The sequence below is a fragment of the Anser cygnoides genome, chromosome 6 (genome assembly GCF_040182565.1).
Source record: "Anser cygnoides isolate HZ-2024a breed goose chromosome 6, Taihu_goose_T2T_genome, whole genome shotgun sequence".
Lineage (NCBI taxonomy): Eukaryota > Metazoa > Chordata > Aves > Anseriformes > Anatidae > Anser > Anser cygnoides.
The window spans coordinates 41078708-41101806 of record NC_089878.1 but is presented as its reverse complement, the minus strand read 5'-3'; the positions used below and the strand labels follow the sequence as shown (position 1 = coordinate 41101806).

Below are 23099 nucleotides of genomic sequence, written 5' to 3'. Positions count from 1 at the left end.
TTATTGTGGGAATAATAATTCAAGTGCTTTTTGCAGCAATCAGAGGCTGCTTGGGAGTGTTGTAAACAGATTAACGAAACCAGTATTGCACTCATGCTAAATAGTACTTGTAACCACACAAAAATTAGGCTGACATAAATGATGGGTTCCCTCTCCATCCCTCTCTTTCCCCATTCTTTATCTCTTTCTCAGTCTTTTTTTTTTTTTTTTTCCTTTTCGTGAAGTGAGAAATGTAAATGTAGATTACTTCAAATCCATGAAAACGGTAATTCTCTTATCGATGAGTGCTGAATTGCCCTCCTGGCACCCATGCCCGCTGGCACTGTCACAGCACACTGCTGTGAGCGGCAGGCGCATTCGGGAGCGATGTGCAGCCACCATCTAAAATTTTTAGACTCTATGGATGCAGCTGTGCTCCAGCAGGGAGCCCATCCCCAAATCCTACCCTTGTGGGGCTCTCTTGCTGCCGCAGGCAGAATAAAGCCCTTAGACCTGATTTAAAAGCATTCACATTCTCCTCAGTCTGTGCACCAACACCGGATGCGGATCTATTTCCTTTTGCACTGTTATACCAGGAATGCTTCTCTTTCTTTCTAGCCCTTCTTCCCTGGCAGATTTTTTCCCCCTAAGCATTTAAAAGCTACCAGCAATTTCATTTCTCCCAGTAAGCACCGCAAATTCCCTCTTTTACAACCAGAGCTGAGGAAATAAATTCAAATGTATTCCACGTCTGGCGGCACGGCATGATTGATACAGCCCTGTGTTGTCGTGTCTTTTTGTTCTGCCACACTCGGTAATTCAATTATGCTAAGCAGAGCCTCGATTCCCTGGGCTGTGGCGTGTCTCGCACAGGTAGCAGGGCGGTTTCTCAGGAGCTGAGTGCTTGGGAAGCCTGCGTACATGTTAGCTGCAACAAGTACTCCTAGGTGATCTGAGCCATGCTGTACTGGGGGATTTGGAAACACCACCAGGAATAAAGCTCTGAATGGAAAGCAGGTGCAGGAGTACTCAAAGAAATCTCTGAATTTTACTATCACTTGTAACCGTATGGAAAAATATGCATTCGTATTAGCAATGTCACGGGCCTGGGGCCAGGTGAATAATGCATTAGGACGAGCATGTGCTGGGGCTGCCAGACGAGGCTGGGACTCACAACAAGGTTAACTGGGAGAGATGAAGCGTGGTTATGCGCTGGTAACGTTCATTCAGCAGCCACTGGGAGGGCAAGAGTTAAGAAGTCAGCTATCGTTGCCAAATGATACCTTCAGTCATTCTCTATTTTTTTTTAGCACAGAATGCTTTTTGTCCATCCTGAGTGGTGACACCCAGGCACCGAGGGGGCAATTCATGCTAAGAAGCCAAAGAGGAAGGGCTGCTCCATAAGGGGGGAGGCCTGGTCGCCGCTAGTGATTTCTGGGTGATAACTATATAAATTCCTACTTCCCTCTGCATGAAGAGCTCCTAAGTCCCTGTGCACAAAGAAAGCGCATGTCATAAATTACAGAAAGCTAATATTCAATATACATATAATTACAGAAATCTAATATTCTGCACACAGGGGGCAGATGGGCCCCCAGGACCTAAAAAAACTACAACTAAACTGTGTTTTATTTTTGCTTTTCTTAAGACCAGTCAAGAGACTGGCCTTTTACACACACCAAATGTGAATTGTAAGTCCCTGAACAGCTTGAATACATAGCCACTTATTAAAGTATTAAAAAATGGAGAAAAGAGAAACACACCAGAGCATTTAAACCGAACGATTTTTGAAAGTTTAATATAGCTGTAGATAAAACTGAGCTTGCAGTATTAATGAATACAAGAGTTTGTTGTTTTGTATAATTCAAATAAACTTGTACATTTATACAGTTATAGAGTGCATGCCAGAAAATGCATTTAGTTTATTCTAATTTGAATATGTACAATTTACAATATAATTCAAGCATAAATTCAGCAGTAGAGAACACAGACCGGCTGTGCAATCGAACAAACAGACATACTTCTTCTTAGCATAAGCATTAGGGCTGAGCTAAATTGGTTAGGAAAAAACAGAAAAGGGGTCACACCAATAAAAATGAAATATTAACCAGAAATAACTTCTTAAACCAAGTAACTAAAGAAAGTTATCATCCATGTTTGTACTTTCACTCTCATTAACGAAAGACATGTATTTTAGCCTTAACGTACGTAACACATTGCAGTACAAGCCACAAGCCTCAGAAATCTTGGGTCCAGCAAGGACAAGTGATTATTTGGATTTTAAAAAGTCAAACTTCTGAATTAATCATAACTTAGTATTTTATCTGGCATTAATTGAATAAAAGAGAGGATTCTTTCCCAGCATTTCGCATACTTTCAGGTATTTGTATGCAGCCGCTGAGTCACCCGCGCCCCTCAGGCTCCCTGCTCCCGGCTGGCTCCCTGCCTTGGGGTTGTACAGCACGTGGACACGGCTCCTGCTTAATTCGGCCCCGCACGCAGCCGTGCCCGGATCCCAGGGGAAAATGCCACTTCTCCCCCTGCACGGCAGGAGTCTGCTGTAGCTGGGCACCCACTGCCCCGCCGCGGGTGTGCAAGGAGGGGAAGCCTGTTGCCCAAATGTTCCCAATGTTTTTTTTTGGGTGGAGGAGGCACGGCTGGGTGCAATACCATTGCTCTTAGTCCAGGGATGTGCCACATTGTTTTTCCACAAGGAAAATTCAACTGGGCAGTGAGCTGTCCCATGGCAGCAGGGGATCTGGGCAGGGACAAACCCCTGTGGCTGTCCCCCCAGTGAGGAAGCTGCCACCAGCACGTGGCTGTTTTCACTCAGCCAAGGGCTAGCGGAAGAGTTACACCTGGCACACAAATTTTACAGGACAACCTGAGCAAGTGTTAGCAAACAGGGGAAAACGTTCAGATTTTACCTTGCAGCGTTAGAGGTCTGCTCATCGCGCGCTGGGGATCAGCACACAGGGAGCTGCACACACGGTTCCCTTTAACAACAACGTGCAAAGAATTTCAGTATAGCCAAAGGTGTAAAAAGCATGCAGTGCCACTCAAAAATCATTATAAATGGTGAAAAAACCTTCAGTTAGTACCAAGTCCATGAGCGCACAACTGACCGACCCCACACGGTAACTTCCAGGACGAGCACCGAGCCACCACGGCGTTTGAGCCAACCCTTCCAGCGACGTTCAGCCTCTCGGTTCTTGCTCCAGGACAGCCTTTGTAACAAAAACGAACTGTTTTGTCCCTCATGGTGTAGAGCCCCCGAGGCTTTGCTCCCCATCGCCACCACCACCCAGCCCAGCCCCAGAGGGACAAGGAGCCCCTCCGCCACCCAGCTCCGAAGCAGCCACCCCACCTCGTGGCCCCACGTTTTGGGGCAAAACAGGATAAAAACCCAAAAACCAAACGCAGCCACGGAAGGCTGTCAAAGCAGACATTTATACAAAGTATTACTCATTTCAAAACCCACAGGGTCAACCTTGGTTAATGTTTTTGAACATGTTTTTACCACAGAGAAACAGTGCAGGGAATCGCCCGGCAGCGCAGAGAACCCCTGGCACCGCTGGAGCACGGGGGGATTCTGGCCCTGCCCTTGGGGGCAGAGCATCCAGAACAAAAGCCTGCTTGACTTCACGGACGGTCAGCTATTGCCACAGTGAGCTGTCCTATCAATGTGAGAAACCAAGCACATGCTGTTTATTTGAAAGGGTTTTCTGGTTTTCATATGTATCTGTTATAAATTATGGAAGAACTCCAAAATTATTTTCTAATCATACCTAAATTGATAATTTTACTCCTTTTTTTATTGTTTTGCCTAGCCTTGTTAATATAAGTTTCTTTTCTAAATAGTGCCTTATGAAATACATTCTTTTTCCTGTAGCCTATAGGCAAAAAAAAGAAACCCAAGAAAATGTTAAAGCAAAATGGAAACCAGCAGTTAATTTAAGGCTAGCAGATTTGGTGTGAGGAAGTAACTAATACACCTTCTTTCAAGGAAAAAAAAAACATGCACCATAGCCACTTTGTGGAACAAAACATCACAACCCACATCAGAAAAAAAATATTAACTCAAATTATAACTTACCCTGAAAGTTACCCACTCTCATATTTTACCTACTACATACTTTTAAGAAATAAAGGGGAACAGAACACCCCTTTATATATTTTTCAGAATATACAGTATAAATATAGTACGAGTCATGCCATAAAACTATATGCAAAAATTGCACACTATTATTGCATGCGCGTTGTGATACTACATGCCGGGCACGGTCGGCAGGCTGGTAAGCATGCGTACGGCCCCGCTGCCGCCACCACCACCACCACCGCCACCACCACTGCCACCGCCACCCCTGGGCACGTGGAGCCGGCGCGGGAGGCGGTGCGGAGGCCGGCCGGCCTGCCCACGCTGCGCCTCTCGCCGCAGTCCGGGCTTTGCGAGCCAGCCAGGCGCCCGGCCGGGCTATGTGAAGCGGTCCGAATTCATTTTTCTCAGTTTGGGAGGAAGGTTCCCTTCCATCCGGCCGCCACCCGACAGTTTCTGGAGCTTGGGTGGCAAGTCGGCCACGGACTGGCTCATGGGATCCGACATCATCTTTGTGGTTTTGGACACCAGTTTCTCTTCCGAATTCCCAGGGACCGAGCTGATCCGCTGCAGTTTCATGGGTAAATCCCCCATGCTGTAGGCCTTCTCGGAGGTGGTGGAGCTCATCCTGAGGAGTTTTTTGGGGAAGTCTTCCCTTCCAGTTATTTTCTGCAGTTTTGAAGGTAGTTTTGTGCCAACTTCGTCGAGACCATCCAGGCACTCCACTGAGTTGTTCCTTTCTTTGCTGTTGCTGACAGCGGGCGCTATCAAGGGCGAGGACATGAGCAGCATCTCCTCCTGCTCCTTCACGCTGTACGGCGGGGTGGGGACCTCGAACGTCGCGTGGAACTGGGAGTAATCGACCTTGAAGAACCCTTCTTCCAAGGAAATGACCGGGAAGAAGCGATGACCCCAGAGCACCTCGTCCTCGGTGTAGGACGTCCTGGCTTGGCACGTCATCCCTGCAACCAGCAAGGGAGAAAACTCGATTGGTTATGGATAATTTTGGAAGCACTTACATCGGGGGGGGGGGGGGGGGGGGTTGAACACTTCAAAGAAACATATTTTATATTTTTAAATGTATAAAAGAGAAGGCACTGGTGTGTCTACCACTTTCATACAGTTGCTATTAAATTGTCATCCTCAGTGTGAGAGGAGCCAAAAATAGAGCGAGGGGCGTAACCGCATGAATAATTCATATCTATTGTTACGGCCACTTCTGAAGGCACTGCTGATGAAGTGAAAATACAGAGCTACCCTTTTAACCCCAGCATTAAGTTAGCCACAGATGCTAATTGCAACCTGGAGTTGGACTTGATGGGATCTTAAAGTATTACTCAGCTGTTCCGCATGTTCATCATATTCATGAAATTATACAAAACCAGACCCTACACTTACGGGTTATGTGCACAAAAAAAGCCCACACTAGTGCACTTCAGTCCACCGGAGAGCAATAAGTATGTGCTGTGAAATGTATTTATTTCTCTTCAAGTGCTTCATGAGCAATCTGCTCACAGATACATAATGGCCTGGCTGAGATCTAAGTTTCAAAACATTAGCATGGACAGAGAAATATGACCACGGAGCCCAGTACGGCCCTTCTCCCCCTGCCTCCCACCCCTGCCCACTCTTCCTCCTCCTCCTCCTCCTCCTCTTCCTCCTCCTGCTGACTGCTGGCCCCTGGCCACCCACCTGCCCTGAAGAACCAGAGAAATAAATGTGAAATGTGTGGTTGGGTTTTTTTTCTTTCCTTTTTTTTTTATGTTGTTTATAAATAGTCTCTATAGCAATCAGGAAGTACAACTGCACTACCATTTTATCCTGGTGTAACAAATTGCAAAAATGGCATTTGGTTTTCAGAACGTTAAATCTACCTGGACAAACACATCCTTTGCCTAGCTAACAACAATGCCTTTAAGTCAAGAGCAAATTAAAAGAAACTGGAAAGCACAAGAAAACTGCTAGCAGGGCTGTAGGAAAGGGTAGTGGGGGATGAATACACATCTGGTGACACACAGCCAGAAAAATAAAATGTTATTGCATTTCATGTTACTGCTAGCAGAATGGAATTTTTCGTTTTGCATAGCAATTTCTACTGCTAATACCCTGAGCATTTCACAAGGCATAAAAAACACAGTTTTCCATTTTATCTCTTAGGAGAAAAATATGAGCCTGGGTAGGGTTTTGCCCAGGGTGCTCTCCCTCTGCCAGTAACACAGCCTCCCCTGGGCTGACGGCTCTGCAAGTGCACACAACAAAACCCAAACCATCCCTGCCCCTTCACGCCAACCACGGATAGGACAGCATTTTATACTCTGTGATGGGTTTAGAAAAACAAAACAAAACAAAACAAACCACATAATTTGTAGAAAAATGGTAATTATAGCGAGTACTTCCATCTGTGTCCTTTATTCTGCAGCTGTTCATTAGCTGCACCTTCGCAGGGCCGGCACAGCCCTTTCCCCTCTCTCCTGCAGGCCTGCCTGCCGCGGAGCCCCCATCAGGAGCCGAGCGCTTCCCGTAACGCGTGTGCTGGGGAAGCAGCACTGCGGCGGCCTGCGGTGGCTGCCGAGCAGATGGCCGGTTAACTCGGTGACCTGCGCTTTAGGTAACAAACACCTCCAATGCAAATCTCTCCTAGAGCACTTGGTAGCGGACGACGCTGCCGGTGGGCAGGAGGTGCCAGCACCAGCAGGACGCGCGATGCATGGGCTCAGGGGAGGGCACCAGGCTCTCTCCACCCCAAGCCATCACCCTGCCATCTACCAAACCTGTGGCTGTCACTAGGCTGTTAAAGGAGGAGCATTTTACCTGCCTGTTATCAGAAAATTTATTAGCTGATGTGAAAGAAAATCAACTGCACATTTCGTTACATTGATATAACCCTTTGGAAGCTCGTCTGAGAGAGAAATATTTGCAGGTATATAATTTTTTCTTCAAAATCAATTCATCCTATTCTCTAACAAACCCAGGGTTGCAAATTATTCAATAGTCTCTCAGGATGAGCAGCAGCAACTAACACGCCTGTCAGCACAGGGAGTAACTGTCACGCTAGGCAGAAGATGCGAGGAGCTGCCTAACAAGCTCTGATAGGGCACTGGACAAGAAATCAATTCTCAGATCTTCCTCCAGCTCCGTTGCGTTTCCCGGCTCTCCCTTCCCTTGCCACTCCCTTAGCAAACTCCCAAGGGCAGCAGACCACAGGCACGGCAGCGCCTCTGCTGCTGCAGCCTTGGCACAGCACTGCAGCCCTGGCCATGGCACCACGCTCCAGGCCCTGGCTGGTGGCCGCGTCCCTGGTCTCGGCCAGGCCCCGGCTGGTGGCCGTGTCCCTGCGCGGGACAGAAAGTGGCCCCTCGCAGGCAGCCAAGCCTGCAGCCCTTGCTGCCTCCTGTGGGAAAATTAACGGTGTGAAATACAGCAGCAGCATGCTCCTCAGGGCCGTCGGCCCACAGTTTGCATAGGCGGGAGGCCTTCGCCTTGGCCAGCACAAATAAGGCCCCAGTGCACTTGACAGCCCTTGCAGATAACTACCCCTGTGCTATTTTCCATCCGTATATCTATAAGCCATGCTCCGAAACGGACAGGCCTGATATTTCAGGGCAGAGGCAGCTTCCTCCTGGTCCCACCAAGCCAAGCAGACCTCCAACACGCAGGAGGACCGCGGCCAGGCCCGACCCACCGGTGTGGTGGTGAGGTTGGGCTCGTAGGCTTCCCTCTCCTTCTGCTGGCATGGAAGACTCTTTTTTTTCCTGAGGAGGTATTCAGCAGCAGGGGACGAAGCCGACAGAACCTTTGATGCCTTCGTCATGTTAATGGGCTGGTTAAATTTTTACCAAGTTGTCTATATTATTGATATTCATTCGCAGGATAAATTTTAAATTCTCTTTTGGAATAAACATGCTGTATGCTGTGCTTGTAATTAAGAAGCCATCTATTTGTCAAAGTAAAAGGGTTGGGTGCATGTTGTTCATCACCCCAAATGCATGCGTCCATCACGAAGTGCTCTTCAGCAGCCGATGATTGCAATGCACATTAGCAAAGCTCTGGCTGAATACAAATCGTGATAATGCACCTGAAAATAGGTACGCTTATGCATATATGCCCACATAACCCCAAACCAAATGTCCACTAGGAAAACCTCTACTATTTCAAAACCACAGGCCGCAAAAGCTTTGTTCACTGTGCCCGACGGAAGAGATTTCCATAAAGAAGCTGCTCTTAAGGTGGCCTGCACTCTCACAAATCTCTGGGCATTTTGGACCACCTCTACCCAGGTTGTCTTACACTGTTTCCAGAAATTACATTTCTTCCATGGAAATCAGCACCTGACTCTCACCTTTCAAAGCATTAGGAATAATGAGCTTTTGGACGCATCCCTTTGCAGGAGGATGCTGAAATGCTATCAGAAGATGCGGTTGCTCTTCCTGCTGCCGATGCCCTGTGGACATGGCCCTGCATGCCCTTTTTCCATCCCAGCAGCACAGTCATGCAGGGATCCCTCCATGCTCATCTGGCACCCGCTGCACGCTCTGGTGTGTAATGCCACAGGACCGCTGGAAAAGCCCAGCCATCGACGTCTGAGAAAATTTTCCATTAAATTCCTCGAATAAAGTACAGCAGAGCAGCTCTAGAGGCTGAGCACGGGTTAAATCCGTGAGCCTGTTTCCTTGTGATTTATATGAAAGCATTTTTTTTAATAATCATGCCTCTTCCTTTCATCATTTGCTCTATCTGAAGCAAGTGCTATCATTGGAGAAAAATGCATCTCTCTGCCATATTGTAAGTTATTAAACACAAGTTATTATTTCTAACGAGGTAGAACGCTCGCTTGTAGAGCCTTAGCCGGGTTGGAGAAGTGAATGCAATTATCTCAGGCTCAGCCAGGCAACGGCTATTCGAGCTTTTGTTTTCCCCTGCCCCTGGCTCCAGCACGCTCGGCCTGAATACCCCAGTTGCAGGAAACACCAGCGAGAAACTGGGCTATGCCTGCACTTCAGACACAGCTGCTGAGACGGGGAGCTGACAGCACACCAGCTCAGTAAACACGTCACGAGGAGAGGTCAGAATTCCCCACCATCTGAAATCCCAATAATTAAGATAATTATCCTGATTGCTTCTAGCTTTGCTACAGGGCAAGACTAGTTCCACAGTGAAGTGACGGCATCCCAAAGGACAGCCGCTGTTGCCACCAAACCCCAAAATCCAGCCTAATCTCATACCGCTGCATGCGCTTGTCACACGTCCCCGGCGCCGCGGCACCGACAGCTGCCTGCCTGCCTTCCCCCAGGGGCAGGTGGGGGACAAAAACCTCTGCAAATAAGCCGGTTGACTAATTCTATCCTGTAATAACCCTCAAATTATTTCTAAATTTCTAAAGTACCCAGATGGAGCTGGCTGTATCCAGGCAGTTTCCAGACCTCGCAGTACGCAGCCTGGAAAGCCTGGCAGTGCGCTGCTATCCTGGCGGCCTCTGCTGCGGGAGCCGGCCGACAGCGGGAGCTCGTAAGCTTCAACAGCCCCCATGGCAGCCCCAAAAGAACTGTAGGCACGCTGAGGACATTGGCTCCTCTCTCTGTCCCCACGGAAGCCCCCAAGTTTCACCTTGGCTCCTGCCCTGTTTTCGGGTTGCAGCTTGCCAGCGAGGGGCAGGACCTCGAGAAGGAAGGAGATCATCCTTCGGGCGTCTTCACACCCCAGCCCTCAGGGTGAAGGGAAATCCTGCAGGAAGAGCTCCTATCGAAAATGCATAAATGCAAGGAATGCTCGCTTATGTTTGTCTTTTTTTATTTTTTTTTCTCATTAAGTTTTGGGCCCCGCAGGTTAAGGCACCTGGGCCCAGGCCGGGGAGGCTGCCCTCTCTGAAACCTGGGGCTGACCTGTAAAGCTTCAAAACCTCCAGCAACATTAGAAGCCCACCAGCCAGGAATGTTCTAGTGGTTACCAAGAATTAAACCATTTTACCATTGCAATGTAAGGCCACGAAGGCAGTGCAAGGAGAGAGCCTTGACGCGAGACTTGACATAACAATACACCGCACTTCTTGCTGTGCTCCCACGGGACCAAGGGAAGATTTACAGCTTCAGCAAAAGGGAGGTGCGTGATTTCCACAGAAATCTCTTTCTCTTGGGGTTCCAGGACTGAAGAGAAGTGAAATAATTGCTTTTTAAAATCAAGGGAACAACAAGCTGGCTTGTGTCACGTTTAGCTAAGTCACGGCACGATATCCTGATGTGAACATCTGGCCGCTCAGCCTCCTTGTGCCTGAAATGAAAATAGATGTCTGAATTCTGCAGCAAGCCAGAAAATGGGTGCCCAAAATGTGAGGTCAGAAACAATTCAGCAAAACTTGGAGTGACGGATGCTCTCAGGCTTTTCCTCTCAGTGTTCGCTGCAACATTATTTTTTAATATAACTTAAAATGACAAGCTGTGCCATGTACGGCTGAGAAACACACAGCCCAATTTCTAACCTGACAGCAAGTGCGGTGCCTAAACTCAGATAGTTCCCATCCATTTTGAAAGAACAGCTATTTTTAGCACTAGCGTTCTTCCACTATAATTTCAGGACACATTTTTTATTAAGCGGGATAGTTTGAAGTGCAATAAAACTTTGTCAATTTGAGGTTCTTGCCGCTGCCTGGTGTAAGTGTCTGATTTACAGCAGCAGCCCTTTTGCAAGCTGGTTTTCTTTAACTGAAGGCAGCTGGGCAGACACCGTGCCACCTTTACATGTAAAGTGCATCTGATTACTTTTTAAATAATATTTCAATAAAAGAAGCTTTTCTAAAGAGAAAAAAAAAAATCCTCAAATGCCAGAGACAAACTCATTCTTCAAGGTAACAACCGTAGAAAGGTGCTCAATGTTTTCATGAAAACACAAGCATGTGCAATTCAAATAATTTCTCTCATTTAAGCCTTAACTGAAGGAATAACTGCTTGTGTTTTCAGAGCGCCTTTCCTTTTGAGGTTCTCTCTGGCAGGCTTTTGTCCCCACAGAAGCGGCTCCCAGCCCTCCTGCTTCTCACAGCGACAGCTCAGCCCGGAGCCCAGGGACCCCGGCGTCGTGGGGCCGGCAGGAGAAATGGCCCCTTGTAGCCACAGCAGGATCCCTCTTCAAACTTAAATCCGCAGCGGGCTTCTTCCAGACCGCTGTGCTTGACCACCATTTATCACTGAAATCTATAAATTGCCCGAACAAAAGGAGGGCAGAGATTAATCAGGTGAAGCACCTATGCTAAAGGGGAACAAAGGGAGCGGGGGTTATCGAGTAACAACATGCACACATTTATGCAACAGTCAGACATCATTCTTATGCTAAACATTTTAATTTCTCGTCACCGAATAGCAGACCCAGGCTTCTGCTTTGCTACCCGATTTAGACACGGTGTTTATGCTCTGGCACTATAAATACCTCCCGGCTCGCTCAGGCTGTGCTGTTCTCCCAGGAGCTATCGCCACGCTTAAAAAGTGCTGGTGACAGCCAGGGTAGTCTTTATCAGCTGCTCCTCTTAGGGCAATTTTTAATCACTGATAGATGCATAGCTTTCTGACACCTTGCAGACAGCCCGTCTTGATGCTTACCAGGACCACGGGAGCTGTCACCAGCACGTGTTGTAACAGGCTTGGAAAATGTCACCAAACCCGCGTGTCAAAGCAATGCGCCGCTGCGTGCATCCGCGCTGCTCCTGCCTAGAGTGCAACAGGTGACCGTGCCATGAGCTAACCTCCCCTCTGATGGGGATGGTCCCCAAAAAAAGGGGACAATGTGGGTGGAAATAAAAGCACGGCAGCCTCCAGCATTGCCATGCTGGGCTCTGCACGCAGAAATACTCCACAGCACCATTTCCCCTGCTTTTGGAAAAACAGGGCCAGATTCTCAGTTACCCAAACAGAAATCTTGAACACACATTTAATGCAGTGACAGCAATTTGTACTATCCAAGAATCTGGTCCAGTATTTTTCTTTTTTTTTTTTTTTAAACACACAAAAAAATACATATTCTTTTGAAAGACCAATCTGTTCCTTTCCCTCTACGTGCAGGAGTGAGTCAGGGTTGACTTCAGCCCTTCAGCTCCTCTCTTTGAGCAGATTTCTCTGCAGAGCCATCTGCCACACGCCAGTTCTTGCATCCTTTCCCTCCCACTGGCACGCCGCTGAACAAGCCACAGCTCCCAGGTGGAAGCGTTCAATCCCTGCACCACTGGGCGCCCTCCAGAGCTCCCTTCCAGCCTGAATTTTCAGTGATCCCAAGCCCCGTGATAACTTCCCCCAGGGGAAGGTTGCTAATCCCCCCGTCTGCGCCACCCTCCTCCGAACTGCAGGCGAACACACGGTGCTGGGTTTGTGCTCAGCGGAGCTGGGCGTTTGGGGACGCTGGGGAAGAGGCAGGGGAAGGCAGGATTGTTTTGTTAAATCAGAACAAAATTGTTGGTGGTCAGGGGAGGCAGCAGGAACACAGATTGAATGAAATGTAGGAGAAGTATGCCAAGCTGTCAGAAAAGGGAAGAAAAAAAAAAAAAGACATTTAAAATAAATTATCCTCTTCGAATGAGAACATTTTCATTATGAGGCAAGCAACACAAAGCCCAGCAGCAGCCCAGCCCTCTGAATACGCAAATTCCTCACCGGTCCCATGCTTCTCCAACACCCACCAGACCATATGCTGCTCAACACCAAAATAGAGCTCCTCGATCTTCAGGGCTTTGGCAGGCCTACAGGAGTCTGAGGAAGCATTTCACGTTCGAGGCCGCCTTCCCGGGATGGAAAACGCGTGCATCTCCACAGGGACGGGCACGATTCGCTGGTGCCACACAACGCTCCCCCGCCGTCCGTGCTCCTGGGTACCGCGGATGTCTCAGCTGCCAGCCACCCGCCTCGCTGGCACCCAGCTCGTGTCTGTCCGTCTGGCTGTCTGTCCGCAACCACAGCCAGAGACTGGGCCCTCGGGGATGGCTGGGAGGCTTGTTTAAAGATACCATCAACCTGACAGCCGCTTTCTAAGCAACGCCGCTGAAAATGACGTGCCATTTGGTATGGGCTGTATCAATAGAAGGATGAAATGCAACACAGAGCTGTGTTTGAAAATAAATGTTCCTTATTTAGCGTTGTTGGTCTGACATATGTATTAATTTGCTGGATGCCTTCACAACACCGGAGACTGAAAGGCAATCCGTCCACCCCCAGACCTGCTTCAAACGAACCCGCTCCTGTGCTGCTGTGACTTGCCCTTCTGACCCGCATCCCCCTCCAGCCCATGGCTCTTCCAACAGCAAATTCAGCGTGAGACACCCTGAAGAAGACTGCCAGCCTCTTGTAAAAGAGAAAACCTGACTGACCATCCTCTCCTGATGTACCAGTACTTAAAATTATGATGATCACCGCCCGCCCCTGTACTCACACACACCCCACACGTATCTCAGGGCTAGATCCAGTGAAGGAGGGGGTACTCGTCTGCTGGAAACCAGGGGACACCTCCAAATACAGGTGAAAAAGGGAGCAAATGGCCTCTGGTATTAGGCAGGGGCTGCCTGCAGCACACACATAGCGAACTCCTGGGATGGCACAGCACCAGCCACGCTGCGCGCAGAAGCCACGTCCTCCTGCAGCGGTGGCATCGGCTCATCCGTCATCGGCACAGCACCCGGTCACAGCCTGCTCTGAGGGCACGCTCTGTGACTTTCTGCTGCGCAGAAATCTGCTGGCATAACGTGTAAACCAGCCTTCCTGCCTGCAGCTACTTCATCCTCACCCACCCTTCGCGAGAGCGCCTGGTTTGCACCCAAAAAAGTCCCAGTCACCAGCTCCATCAGCAGCATCTCCCCGCGTGCACAGCTTGTGTCATGTATTTAAAATTAATTCACAGTGCTTAACACAAGATCCCTTGAACTAAACATAGCATTTGCCGCAGAGTCTTCAGTTTTAGCTGACAAACATTTCTTGCAAACACGTCAGGCACACAGAATTTCCCAAGAAATAGATGCCTAAATTTTGTCAGTTCTGGGTGAAACGAGTATTTTGGTAATCTCTTTGATTACCTTTGATAATCGCTGGGCTGTAAAGGTACCTTCAGGAAACCAGGCACTCGTTGCTGCACCCCACGTGAGCACAGCACAACTACGTAGTGAACAAGTCATGCCCTCGGGAGGGGGCGAGAAGCCCCTGCACTGACCCTGCAGCTTCTCCCAGCCATGCTGTGCACCCTGCCAGAGCACTCCCTTCCCACCAAGCGTCCGAGGGTTCATTTCGTTAATATTTAAGTCATTTAAATATCAAGAATGAGGCTGTGTTTGTCCACAGTTTTATCATTAGCCGCAGCAGAGAAATCTCTGCTTTGCTGCTGACATAACGGGGCGCCGAGGTGAACTCACGTTCCTGAGCCCGTGCACCCTGCCCACGGACACAAGTGCTCCAAGCAAAGAGGGAACTGAGTGCCAGCAGAAATTGTCTCTGCTGTCTCATCATGTCAAGAATTTAACTTAAATTACAGCAAAGCCGTGAGATCAACAGCGTTCACATGTTTTCAGAAGCAATCAGCAAGAAGAGCATCCTTGCAGGCGCTGCCAGTAAAGGGACACTTCCCCACGAGAAGGCAGCACCCAGGCAGGTGCCCACCTAAAATATGCAATTTCAGAAAGGGCTATTGCTGCCGGCAGTGCCCACAGAAAATAAACACAGCTGCATGGAGACGAGCAGGAAAGCAGACAGTATATCTCTGCAAGCATACAGTTGTTCATTAGGCTTCATTTCCTGGCAGCAATTTCAGGTTTTCATGAAAATTACCTATCTATATACAACCAGAAATGCCTCTGAGGTTTCAAAATAATCACAAACTTTAGAAAAGAGAACACCTTAAAAACAGAATTTTCTCCTCTTTATGCAGTAATTTGTTGACAGTGTTGTAGTTAGCTCCTGGAATATACATGAGCTTACCGAGCTAACACAACATCAGTTTGGATTTTGGGAGGTAATAAGCGCTCGTTCCAGGTTTCTTTCCCTTCCTGGAAGCTTGCTGTACACACAGGCTTTCCACAAACATTAACAAACCCGCTCTGCTCCCTTTGAGCAGGATATTTCACTGTTTGGCTTCACCTCTGATGTTACATCTCTCCCAAAGCCATTAGCAAGGAGAAAAAACAATATTCTCACCCGCATTTTTTCTACAAAAAAGCTTTACCTACACATGAGACCAAAATACCACTGCCCACCACTGCTCGACTTTATTATCAACTTCACAGCTTGCTCAGGCTGCCCAGTTCATGAATGCTGCTAAAATATGAAACTCAAATGGCAATAATTTTAAGGATGCTCTTCAGCATCAATTACGAGGAATTCAGCTGCTTTAATTTCCATAAGAGCCACAAGAGAGCCCCAGATGCCCAGTGGGACATAACTGGTTTTTGTTCTTCGCATCTGAATGGTCCCTGGCCGCAAAGAGCAGTAAAATAAATTGCCTATTACCTTGGGTTTCCAGCCTTTGAACACGGGGCTCGCTCATCAGAACAACGTGACTGTCTCTGGCCAAGGAAAGCCTCTTGGCTCCAGCCTGATGGCTGATTGCTGCCTTTACAGCAGAGAAGATGAAAGAGACAAGATGCACTTCTGTGAAAAATCATGGAACTGCTTCGCTTCCCAGTTACCCTTCAGAAGAAAGCGTGCGGGGCTTTATGGCCAGCATCACAGAGATGCTGGGAACATGACACAACACAACATGCTTTCTGCGTAACTAATTTTTAAAATCAACTGAGCACAGGAAGATTCGTGCTGCCCTGCCTCTGCTGCCTGTGGCGTGGTTTCAGCAGCCTCAGATGAATGCCGGGGAGAAGAGTCTGGGTCGAGCCCTCCAGCTGGTCCCGGTGTCACCGTCCACCCTCCTCCCACGCCGAGGGGCTCCGCAGCTCCAAACTCCAGCCATGGGCTCCCCCGTGCAGAAAAGCAGCTCCGCTGCCCCTTTACCCAAGGATGTGGTGGTGGAGCGCTAACCCAACGTCGAGCAGGAAGCCACTGCTTTTTTTTTTTTTTTTTTTTCCCTTGGTAATATATTTGTCTGATCTCTGCGGATAACAGAGGTGCATTCTGATTACCAGATGCACAACATTTCAGAGCTGTCCCTTCCTTTGCAGTGCCATCAAACCTCTCCCGTATTAAAATAAAAATAAAAATCCCAAAATAAAACAGGCCTAACATTTCCTGGTGCAAAAGCAGGGAAGGCAGATAAGGCTCTGAGTTATTGCACGCTGTTTTCTTCATGTGGCCCCATCTTCCATTATGGTTTATATACAAAGCATCGAGAAGATAATATAGCAGAAAATAATTTCCTGCAGCATGCACAGGAGCGAGACTATTATAGCAGCAAGCAAAGGTTAATTAGTGACTATATATATTGTAATGTGACGTCATGCCGCGTACTTGTTATTCCCGTGTGCACCCCAGGAGAATAAATGAGACAGAACTGAAAGCTGTGCTGTACCAATAACCATATGCCTATGAGGAGCTTCTAATTTTACACATAAACCCGTTCCCTTACATGCAGATTGCGCTGACATTAACTCTCATCCCCAACCTGCAAACCCAAAGGCCAGTTTAAAATCTTGCAACTCTGGGACTTTTCGACATTTTGGGGAAAATCATGACTTTTTTCCCGGAAATCTCAGAACTGAGACATTATTTTTGACATTTCCTTGTGAATTTTGTATGGTATTCTTTTTTGTTTCCAATCCTACATGTCAGTGTATTGCTCTTCTTCTGGGGAAAGCCCCGCTGGGCTGAGGTGCCTGCACGCCTTCACACCGCGTGAGGCAGAAGGAGCTCTGAGATGCTCACGTGGCAATCACCGCAGAAGACCTCAGTTCAAATTCGGGGCAGTGGTCACCAGTTTCCATCACTTATTAAGCCATAGGATAAATGTGAAAAGTAAATCCAAGAAACTACGGAGAAAGCCCCTGGTGAATACATAAAATTTAACAAGCTTATCTGAGCTAAATACTTTTCCCAAGTCAAAGATTTGCTAATTACTTCCCAAATATCTGTTTTTATGCTGAGACACCATAAAAAAGAACAAGGTGCTGGCAAGGTCTGTCTGTCAGCTTTTTGTCCCATCCTCAGGACAGTGGGCACAGTTGCAGAGAGGTCCCAGGTCTGGGTCTTCTCTCTTCTGGATGCCCACAGAAGCCATTTCTTGCAGACATTTCCATTCTTTGCTACAGAAGGACTATCTAAAGGCATCGTGCTTTTTTCTGACAAGAAATACTGCTTTGTAACCAAGCAGTGGACACAACCCTTTGTGCCAAATTGCACGTGCCCCTTTGCTGGGGCAGCTCCTCAGGTGACTGCGTCTAGCCGCGGAAACCTTCCACCAGCAGACAGCAACACGTGGTGACCCTTCTAAAAACCGACACAAAATTAATAAACCCGTGCCACAGGCGTGCAGGTTATCGCAGTGATTTGCAGCTGAGCGAACCACACAAGAGGTGGCTGCTTTCTCAGTCTGGCATCACGCGCTCGGGAAACCACAGCACCCTGGGCTATGTGCTGCTGCCAGGAAGCACGGGCTCAGGCCAGCACGGGTGGTGCTGTGATCCCAGAGCTACAGCGAGGGCACTCTTCCTGGGACTGGACGGGACGGGATGGGACAGGAAGCCCCTCCTCACCTGAGCCCCTCCTCATCGGCCAGAACAGTAGCCACTGCATAACGGGAGAAGAAGAAAGAAGAAAAAGAGTTTACAAGCTCTTGTACGCACGGACTGGCACAGATCTTCTCATTAACAGCCACTGTCATCTGTGGTTTTCCTCCACGAAATCCACGTACTAGCTTCTCTTATGTGAGAAGCATTCCGTAAAAATGCAGTATTTCAAAGCTTCCACAATTCTGTGTGGTAACATCACGCTTAATGTACTCTACGATCTCAAAACCTGGGTGCTGGTGTGGAGACAGCTGTAACTAGCACCCGCATGGCAGTCTGTCACAGAGGTTTGGCTCCGAGGGCAGAGCAGACACGACTTCCACTTCAAGCTCAAGGCCCTGGCCAGGCCACAGCACCCACGCAGCAAGGAACGTGCACAAGTCCTGCTCATCACCTTCGGGCACATAACTTCATCACCTCCTGAAACTCCCAGGAAAGGCGCCTGGACGCCAGCTCCCGGCCAGGAGTCCCCCCTTCAGCCGCGCCTGGGCCTGGCCCACCTCCGGCGCCCGACGGCAGCCAGGGTGCCACAGTACGCTACCTGAAGTCATTAATTATTTTGTTTGTGTTTACTGATGTTCTCAGGTTGATCTGCTCAGCGCTAATGAGGCATTTACTCTCAATTAGAAGCCTCCTTCAGAAGCGAGCTCTAATTCCAGCGAGCTTTGCAGATGAATTAATTACAATGCGAGCGCTCAGCCGTCTGCTGGCGCCTCTGCTCTGCTCCAAGCACCTGCGCTGGACAACGGGGTGCTGAGAACAAGTAAGCCCATTTTTTCACCTTGTACAAGGCGCACAGTATAAAGCATGACATGAATTTCCTGCAGCTTTAAAAACCTGCCCAGGTCTGGCTGCTGAGCGGTACTGTGGGAAGCAGCCACAAGCAGAGAATTCCTGCACTGCGATGCCTGCTTGAAAAGAAATATTAAATATAAATCTGTGCTATTTCATCACGCAACATTAAGTCAGCAATGTTCCACTGTGGGAAATTTCATCCCCATTACTGCGTACCGCGTGAATTTAAAGCATCTGCAGTATAATGAGAAAGACGAAACAGGCTACAGTGAAACACTGTGAATATGCTTAGCGCTACAATTTGTGCCTGTTAGATGATTGCATCTAATATATGTGAGGCGTCATGCTAAAAAATAAAAAGGCAAAAAAGAATGAATAATTAATAGAGCTCCAACAGGAAGTTTGGAAGATGTCTATATTTAGGAGCAAGCCTCTTGGGTCTGCTTTCTCTCTTGTCCTTGTGCTCCTGAAGCTCGCTCGCTGCAGATGACCGGCAGCCAGTGACACGTCTCCCCGCGGCGGCCAGCCATGCTTGCTGTTTTACCAGCCGAGTACAACTCTGAATACAGCTGACTTCAGTCAGATGGTGCCGAGGATGCTCTTCAAGCACCTCCTGCTTCCACTCCTGCTCCTTGGTGTGCCCCAGGTAGCTGGCGTGACCACGGCAAGCGGCCGCAGGACACGGTCAGCTCCAGCACGTGGCCAGACAAGTCTCTGCAGTGTAGACATCGGCATCTCCAAGAGCTGGAAGTGCCTTTCTGAGATGCAGAATACTTGGGAGCAAACTCTGTCCTGCAGGGCAGCTGACAAACTGGAGATGAGAAACCACGAAGAAAATAAACCTAATTATTGCTCCTCAGAAGCTGGCAGAGAAGCAAAAAACACAAGATACACTTGGCTTGGTCACGACGGCATGCAGAGAAGGCTTACATGGAGAATATTGGGAAGCATTTAATAATTTAACAGGATTCAGCTGCTTTGGGATGGAGGGAAAGGTTGACGATGCCTGCCAGCCTGCACATGGGGCCCCACCACTGTGATGCCTGCTCCTGCCCCGGGGGCACCGTCACCCATCAGCTGCTGCTGCGGGGTCACAACGAGCAGGGGAGTCAGGGCAGGAAAAACAAAACCGCAGCATGCCTACGTTCACTTCTCTATTCTGCTGCTGCTGCTGCCTTAGCTTTGCGTGCTTAAGCCCTCTCCAGAAACTCCTATAAAAATATTGAGAAGAAACATCCCTGCCTCAGTCTCAGCCTGGCTCTTTGCCAATCACATAAGATAAGTGAGGCAACCCATAGTGCTCAGCCTTCCAGAGTTTGTTTTTTAGTGGCTGGAACTCAGGTAAACGTGAACAGCTCTTTAGAGGCAGAAGAGCACGAGCATTTCAAAGAGCAACTAGTTGGTGAACTTGGACTGGTCAAGGACACTTCCTAAGCAAGGCATTACACAGTTTGGTGAAGAAAAAGAAGACACACCAATAACGCACACCAAGTGAGAGAGATGAGCTTCTAGCTGCAGTCAGGCAGTACAAGCTCATTTAAAGTATTTATGCACGTGAGCAATAGCTCTGTAACTGGGAAATCCTGGGCAGTGTCTGCAGCTTGCACCCCTCCGCCGAGTTCAAAGCCCTGCTGGCTCCTTCCCATCCTGGCTCCTGCTCTTTGGGCAGGGATGAGATCAAGAGCTCCCACATCCCACACTTTTCAGCTCCCAAAACATGCAGAAATGGCTCTTTCCCTGCGTTGAGTTGTCCTGCACACGTGGAGGCAGCAAAGCCACCCCGCTGCTGTCGCTGCCCACCCCGTCCTGGTCGGAGCCCGGCACCGTGGCACCAGCACAGCCCGCGGCCGGCGGCTGCCAAATCCTCCTGCGGTGAGGCAGCTTTAAATATTAAGGCACAGATAATCGTTCTTAGAAAGCATTACTGTCTCAGATGCCAAAAATAAAGACTGCTTCTATACTGACCTAATAAGGCACTCGAACTAAGCAGCAGAGGTTTCTGAGCTTCTCTTGAAATCACCAGCACCAAACCACTGCGTCGCACTACGTTGTTCTCCTGAGGGGACGGCAGGCAAAGCGAAGTTGTGTTTTCCCAGGCGAGGTAGCTGAAACGCAGGTTATTGTAGGATAACAGAAAAAGGCACCTCCAAGAGACAACATCAATAGTACCACTTAGAAATGTCACTTCCCATTAGGAGTAATAGTAATAATGTGATTTGAACAATAAATCTTCAAGCGAGAGCAAGCCACTTCAGAAACACAGCAATCTATGTGCTCTTCAAGAGTCAAAATTAAGCTGATTTACATTAAAGAAAATAATTTTTGCAATTTAGTTCAGTTATGCGTTATTCTCCCCATTCCTTTTGTTTTTAATCTTCTTCTAATTCCATTCTTTCTTGGATGTTATTTCCTCACTTCAACAACAAAGTACTTGTTGGCACATTCAGGCTCCAATCTGGCAGCAAAACTCTGAGAGCAGAATTTAGCAGATAACACCAGCTACCAGCTAACTAACTAGTAACTACTGCATAACTAATTAGCAACTACTGCATAACCAGCTAGTAACATCTGCATGGCCCCAGGGCCATGGGAAAAAGGTTTTCCAGGAACCTCGGGCCTCTAGCACTTCCTTAAACATCTCCCTGATGGCCGGGAACAGACAGCGCACATTACAGACTATGGTTAGATTACCTTCTGGACCCATTTTGGCCTCTTTACTGCCTATCATCTAGGGTAATGATTCCTAAATTGGAGATGTTGCACTTTCCGTGCAGCCACAGCATTTATCACGGCAGCTGTGAACTGGGCAGAAATGCGGTTTTTAATGTGGAACGAGGATTACAGCTGCAGAAGTGCAGGTGAAAGGGGGATCGCCAGCAGAAAGAGCTCTGACCGGTCGATGGGCTGGGAAAATGGGTCTGCAGCTCTTTGCACTTAAAGGAAACCTAATTCAGCGCTGGAACAAGGATATTATTGATTCACAGCTCCAACCAGACATTGTCTTTATTACCCCTGCACTTTCCTATGCTCTGCGGTCATAATTTTAACTTTAAAGTTGTTCCAACTTTCAGTTATTCTGGTCCCAAAAGCCCTCCGGAAGCCAAAATCAGCCCGAAACCCACACCCATCTGACATTAAAAACTATACAGAAGGGAGCAAAAGCATCGTATCTTTGCCAGAGAAGCCACTTTGCAATGTAGAACCGTGAAATGGCTAACAGCAATCGACAGAAGAAAGATTTAAAGACCATAACGCAGCACAGAGCGGTCTGACATGGTAGCATACACATGTCCTTAATCACAAACAATTAGTCACGCCATGTCCTCGGTTATTTATGCAGGGGATGGGAGCTCTCAGCTTTGTCTTGAACTATCCAGCTGCAAACACAGATCAATATCTTAACAAGGAGCAGAGGAAATCTTGTTAGAAAAATTGTTGCTTGAAGAGGCCACCTCATTTTTGCTTCATTTATCTCTACATCTCCGTGTTAGTGTTTCTAAGGCCAACCCAGATTTAAAAAGGGACGATCCCTGATGGGACTGGGGTGCCTGACCAACATCCAGGCAGCAGTGGGGTCCCACAGCATCTCAAACCACTGCTCCCCTAAATATTCTGTAAAATCCATTCTCCACGTACAGACACCACCTCCCGCAGCAGCAGCAGGACGTGTAACCACCCCGTCACCTCCAGCCGGGGCTGGTGGGCAGCCCCCGCGCCAGCCCTGCGTGCACCCCTGGGTAAAGCATCTTGTCGGGACGCTGCTCGCTCTGCTCAGACATCCTGACCATTCTCCAGCTCTATTTGCAACACGACTGCTGCCCACACACGTGTTCACACCAGCCCCGCGCTCTTTCTGCATTCCCAGCACTGCCTCTCAGCCAGAAATAGCTGCTTCACACGATGCCTCTGCTGGGGAAAGGCGCTAGGAGGAATGACTTTAGAAGGTGATTACTTTTTTAAACCTTTGCCTTTTTAATAGGTAAGAGGCTTTTTACGTCCTTCGCACACCAATAGTGCGTCTGGCTGTGCTGGCACAGCACCGACACAGGCGGTGTAAGCATTAAGTCCAGGCACTCGATGCAAGGAAAAGCTCAGCAGCATTAATCCCAAGGCTTCGGGGAGCAGTCTTGACTGAGGAGTTTGGGACAACGACATTTGTGAGGGCTGATAAAATGAAACAAACACAAATAAGCACACGCCCTAAACCATGTGTTTGGAAAAAAGCCCCAAATGCAGACTCCTATATTTCGCAGTACTCTCACGCCAAGTGGCTGTGCTGAAGCTGTCTTTCCAGCTGACGGCCAGGGTGCACAACCAGACTCCCTCGCCCATGTGAAATCCCACCAACAATTTAACACCTTTGCAGCAGGCCGCTCCCGCAGGCAGCAGGACGCCCCCCGTGCCCCGATGCAGCTGGGCAGCACAGCCAGCAGCCGCTGTCCCCGGGCAGCACCACGGACCTGGTATCTGCCCCGATACCTGCTTCCTCCAGGAAACGTGCGCATCCCCCCGGGGACAGACAGCGGGGCGAGCTCTGCGCCTCCACGA

At 48.6% G+C, this 23099-nt stretch overlaps 1 protein-coding gene across 1 annotated transcript in view; it reads right to left on the bottom strand.

Annotated features, from left to right (window-relative positions):
• Nucleotides 1–1749: 1749 nt before the first annotated feature.
• The window catches only part of KCNJ3 (potassium inwardly rectifying channel subfamily J member 3), a 40087-nt gene continuing 18737 nt past the window's right edge, over nt 1750–23099 (bottom strand). The window contains exon 3 of the mRNA XM_013193603.3: nt 1750–5037. Coding sequence (XP_013049057.2) covers nt 4454–5037 — 584 coding nt within the window. The 3' untranslated portion in view covers nt 1750–4453. The remainder of the gene's footprint in view (nt 5038–23099) is intronic.